The sequence below is a fragment of the Neltuma alba genome, unplaced genomic scaffold (genome assembly GCF_004799145.2).
Source record: "Neltuma alba isolate B1F8T4 unplaced genomic scaffold, ASM479914v2 tig00004863_pilon, whole genome shotgun sequence".
NCBI classification, from domain to species: domain Eukaryota; kingdom Viridiplantae; phylum Streptophyta; class Magnoliopsida; order Fabales; family Fabaceae; genus Neltuma; species Neltuma alba.
The window spans coordinates 11189-16900 of NW_021633886.1; the positions used below are offsets into that span (position 1 = coordinate 11189).

Genomic DNA, 5712 nt, shown 5'->3' on the forward strand with positions numbered 1-5712 from the left:
TTTTTTCATATTTACCCTTATTAAAAGTTGAGTGAGAGAGAGAGAGGGAGTGAGTAGATGGATTGCATAGGAAATGAAAAGTTGAGAAAGAGATTAATTAATCTTTTATTAAATTAATAGGGGTAAAATTAAAAAAAATCATTAATTATACTACAAGTGACTTATATTTTGAAACAAACTTTTGGAGTACAAGTGACTTATAATAAGAAACATAGTGGTATAATTTATGTAACTTATTTCACATAATAAAATAAGACCTATTGTTGGTACACAAGTGGTCTCTTGACTCTCTTCTTTATTCTCAGCTCGATAATAATGAATGGCCTATATAATATAATTTAGGTAATCCACATATATGCACTTGTTCTCGTTTGGATCAACGTTCATGCCATCTTGATTTATTCCTGTCAATTTTATCTCAATCTTGTTCCGCGGTGATTATGATTATAATTTTCAAGTAAAGCTGTAATTCATTTTAATTTACTGTTTTTTCAAGATCTTCACAATTTTTTTAAAGTTTATTACACACATTTACTAACCAGTAACGTTATTTTTTTTTTTATTGACAAAAAATGTCAAATTTAATATTTCGCCATACAAGTTCAGCATGGCTCTAAATTTTTAATATTTGCTAACAGATATAGAGGACAATAATCTAGTTGCATAAATTATCTGAATAAAAACTGAGTGACTTGGAAGCTGGTGATAATGAGCTATAAAAAATAGTATTTCTGTTTGGGCTGTTGAACTTCAGTATTTGGGCCTTCCAATAGAGATCCTTTTTTTTTTTATACAAAAGAGCAAAGCCCAATTATCCACCAATTCTCTAGCATCAGATTCCACCATTAATTTCTTAAAACCGAGGTTCTGCCATCTTCTACCCTTTAAACAAAGCACACTCTTCAGCCTCAAACGCACTACATAATCCAATATCGTGGGAGAATCCAGCCATCCATGTCCCATTTGGATCTCTAAAAGCACCTCCACACCCTGCCATGCCTGATCTGCGATCCATAGCTCCATCAATATTCAATTTAATCCATCCACAAGGAGGTGGGCTCCAAACAGAGCTACCAAAAGCCGCATCTTTGCAACTCTTATCAGATTCAGGTCTCATTATACAGTTTCTCCAACTGTTTTTAACGGCCATCAGAGGTTCAGCAGGTCGCTGCAAATCAGGGTCAAACGCCGCCTTATTTCTCCAGCACCATAACTTCCAAACATGCGGAGGTCCAATATTTTTAATTCCTTGTTCAACAAAAGGTCCATTTTTGTACCAAAAAAACAAAGGTCCATTTAGCATTGCATTATTTAATTTTCAGATAAAATACTTAAAGCAAGCTTTCCGCTCTAACAAAACCTTTCGGCCTGAGGTTAAAAGCTTGTTTAATCTAACTCACAAGGATTAAAGGAAGCCTCTAGGTTCAAAGACACTTACAGAAATACTTACAGATCACTCTCTAACAAGGTTTTCACATTAGTAGTATGACTTGAACTCATGATTTTGTAGGTTATAAGCTGACTCCTTACTAACTGAACCAATAGTTGTTAGTTATATTATAAATCCGATACAGTTAGCGTGCCCTAATTTTGTCCGACTATATTAATCCCAAATAGACAATATTAATTAGCTATAACCAGTGGATCTTGTCTCAAGCACATGGGAGTCAACTTTCGCCCAGCATGTGCTGAAAAGTAATTAATGACCCCATCGTCTTTATCTGATCCAATCCACATCCATCGGGCCAATTTTATATCCTGCATTATTGTCCAAATAAAAAAAATTATATTTGACCGATTAATTTTTTTTCAGATTTGTGTGGACATTTCCCATCCAAATTAAATTAGAATAGAAAAGGGCTTTCATCGAAATCACATGAACTTTATATATATAGGAGCAAAGATACTTGTCTGATTTTTTGTTTCCACGAGTATATATCTATATTATTGGATATCAGCGTGGTTTGACTAAAAAGCTCGTGTCATGAATTAGAATAAGTTGATTGAAGAAGAAAGGACGAGGCAGGAATGCGACTTGATCCCGATCAAGAAGCTCTACACGACTGTTTTGAAGAGCGATGTTTTTGGAGTAACTGCCAATTTTCAGCATCAGCACTGTTCAAACTTCCGACCTTTTTGCTACACAACAACGAATGACAAACTTCACGCCTTCGCATGTGGCCATCAGGTGGTAACTGCCTGCCAACGCTACCCGCCTATTACCCGTCTTTCTCACTCACACACACGTTTCTATGAGTAGGCAATTTTCCAACTCATCACCAAGAAGTTTAATTTTAAAGTCTCTTCTAGTAAAATCACTCCTAAATAAAACATATTCACAGGCAAGGACTTAATTTTTATCGACTTAAGTGTATAAATTAGATACTACCTCCGCTCTTTAATATAAGACCATGCTTGACTTTTAGTTTGGTCCTAATTATAAGACCTCAATCCATTTTATCTATCATATTTATGTATTTTTTTTAAGATAGTCCTTCTAATAATAATAGTTTTAACCAATACACTTAATTAGTAAGGATATTTTAAAAATGACAATACTTATTTATTATAAATAACTAACTTAACTTACTTCCTTAATTTTCTCAAATTAGTCAACTAAGTCTTATAATTAGGATTGAGGGTAGTACCATGCAAAGTTGATGCCATGATAAGATGCAGAAGAAAATCGAATAGAATATTGAATGAAGTTACTGTGCATGATTTTTCCATTAACAATTTATCTAAGGATTTAACTATTGATAGAGCATAATAAAGTCATAGGATTCACAGAGACAATCTCACCTAAGGAGATAAAACTTACTGTTAATGTTTATCTTCATCCTTTTTTCCGATCAGCTCCTAGCTTACACATATAGGCGCGGGTGTGTGTATGGTGTTGTACCTCTTTCATAATAACTCACAGAAACTATCCTTTCAGATCATATTTGTGTATCTATCACACAAAATGAACCTGACCTTATGTACACAGGTAAAGATCAAAACCTCATGACAGTAATGCAAGGGCAGATATACATATATGTGGATCAACAGTGCCAGACAATTATGATTAATTTAGGCTTGATGCTGTATTATAGGTTTAGTCAAAATTAATGAAACCCGCGTCAGCTGTTGTCATCAGTACTATTATTACTTTTTAAAAATGATTTTAATTTCCATCGTACGGTTCAGATTTATTTCAAAGCAAAATGAACGAAAAGGGCACTATGCAATCATAAAATTATACGCTGATGCATGCTCATGATCAATCTTATGCCACTTTCATGTGCTCACAGTGAAGGAAATCTATAAAAGAAAACGACATGCGATTTTTGATCTCATATCATGAAGTTTTCTTTTTCTTTTTTGGCTTCGCATTACGAGCTATCTCCATTAACCTAACCATATGAAGTCTGCCAATGATTACAGTCACTTTTACAGCTCGAGCAATATCTGTACATGACATCAAAAAGGGCTAATAGCTTAAGTGTGATCGCCTTATAAGGAAATTACGCCTTCTTCATCATCTGCAGGCAAAATGAAGCGCCCTGATCTGTATTCTTTACCGTAATGTAAAGCAAAGTTTGGGACTGACTTGTTCAAGGCATATATATTTACATCTACGGCATATGATATGATACACACACACACACGTATGTATGTTGTTGTTTCTTCAAGGTAACTTTTTTATTCAATTATAAGGGAAATGATTTCAAGTCGTTCAAAATATGCCACAGCTAAAGATGTTCAGTCAGACCATGTGATAAGCTTTTAGGTCTTTGTTAGGTTTTTTTTGTTCAAATGAACTGGAAAACCAACTTCTTTTTTTTTCCTGAATTTGCATTGCATCACAAGTTACAAACGATGCGTGCGTGTAGATTTTGCTGGGTTCTCCTTATGCTATTGTTTTCCTGAGATCAGTCAGAAAGGAGAAAGACATATTTTTGGAAAGTTAGGAATCATTTGAAAATATGAATTCAAATGTTAAAAGCAGAGGGAATTATTTTTGAAGATATGAATTCGCGTCTAGGATACCCTGATGATTCGTGAACAGAATATTTTCTCTTCTTTTATATGTAGACATATAAAGAAAAGCAGGGAGAAAAAAAGAAAGGAAAACCTAAAATCTGCCTAATAACACACACCCAAAAGTTAGAAATGTAGAATTTCATGGAACTTGCCTTGACATTGACAGAAGATGCTGAGGGAATATATTAAAGGAATTAGTCCTATCTTGAGAGGCGATTGAAATTTTTTTTTTGGGGTAGATATATATATATATCTTTTGGTGCCGTTTTATCTTTTTCTCTTTTTGCAGCTGCAAGCTTATTGGAATTCTTGTTATTGTGTGAGAGAGCCGTTGAGGACAAAATTTGTTTTCAGCTTATTTTAGTAATTTTGTCATCAAAATAATTTAAAATAGATTTTATTTCAACAATATTCCACCATGTTTAATTAAAATTCTCATAATAATCATCCTCTCATGCAGTTCAATCAAAATCACTTTTTAAAAAAAATTTAAAAACATGGGCCCTGAAATTTTATGTTTTAATAAAAAGAAAAATAATGCATTAATAAGTTATTGGTTAAGATGGTAGTAACTTCATTCCTATAAAGAAGATAACACAAGTTGGAATCCGGGAGTGTTATTCCTTAAATGCTCCTGACCCAAAAAGAACTAGTCTCATGTTTAATGTGATTTGGGATACCCTCGTTTCATTAAAAAAAAAAAAAAAAGAGAAGGAAAACAATGCGAGAATTTAGTAACTTAAATAGTTGCAGATAAATCTTACAAACGCGTACACGGAGAAGTCTTTCGTCTTGGTTTGAAGAATGGAGAAAAACCAGATGGCGATTACATACAAAAGCTTGGGTGTGGCCCCTCGTCTCTCCATCCTTTTCAAGCTTTATGCGCATAAACCTTATCTTCTCTTCAATTGTTGCCCTGGAAAGGCTCTCCTTGTCCCACGCTCAATTCCTTGTAAAAATTCCCTTCCAAACAAATGAAACCAATTCTGTGTTCTCAATAACAAGCAGGTTTAGAAAGCTCCGAAGCCACTTTTCCTTTTAAAAACATTACGTTTGGACAAGCTCAATGCAGTTGAAAACTGATGATTCGTCCATATTATGGGAGATTGATCATTTAATCAATAAGATGCAAAAAGTTTCTAAATTGTTAATCACAAAAACCATTATATTACTGTCCATCAAATTATATATTACTTTTTCTCCGCAAGTCTCCTTTAGTTACGTTCTATTTCTATCTCACTTTGAAAGTCAATAAGGTCAATTACTGGATTAAAAGGATAAAGGGTTAGGTGTCTGCATATAAAATTATGACGATTAATATCCTAAGGAGAAAGTAATTATACTACTTCCGTTCCTAATTATAAAAACTAGTTGACTAATTTGAAGAGATTAAGAAAATAAGTTAAGTTAGTTATTTGTAATATATACTGTCTTTTCTAAAATATTCTTGCTAATCAAGTATATTGGTTAGAGCTACTATTGTTAAAAGGACCATCTTAGAAAAAAAATGTATAAATATGAGAGACAAAGTGAATTGGAGTCTTATATTTAGGGTAAAAAAATCAAACAACGTTTTATATTGAGAACCGGAGGTAGTAGTTTATTATTGGAGACAAAATTATCCACAGGATTAAAAATTAATTATTAGTCGGAATTGAGTTAGTTGATAAGATAGGGAAATTTTTA

The 5712-nt window shown here is 33.2% G+C and overlaps 1 protein-coding gene across 1 annotated transcript; it reads right to left on the bottom strand.

The window, feature by feature from the left end:
- Window positions 1-877: 877 nt before the first annotated feature.
- Window positions 878-1303, bottom strand: LOC114746000 (uncharacterized). The gene has a single exon (XM_028934178.1). It carries the CDS (start codon window positions 1301-1303, stop codon window positions 878-880), a length of 426 nt encoding a protein of 141 aa, XP_028790011.1.
- Between the last annotated feature and the right edge of the window lie 4409 nt (window positions 1304-5712).

Excerpts from the sequence above, each read along its gene's own strand:
- LOC114746000 (XM_028934178.1), bottom strand. The coding sequence starts at position 1,303 with ATGCTAAATGGACCTTTGTTTTTTTGGTACAAAAATGGACCTTTTGTT.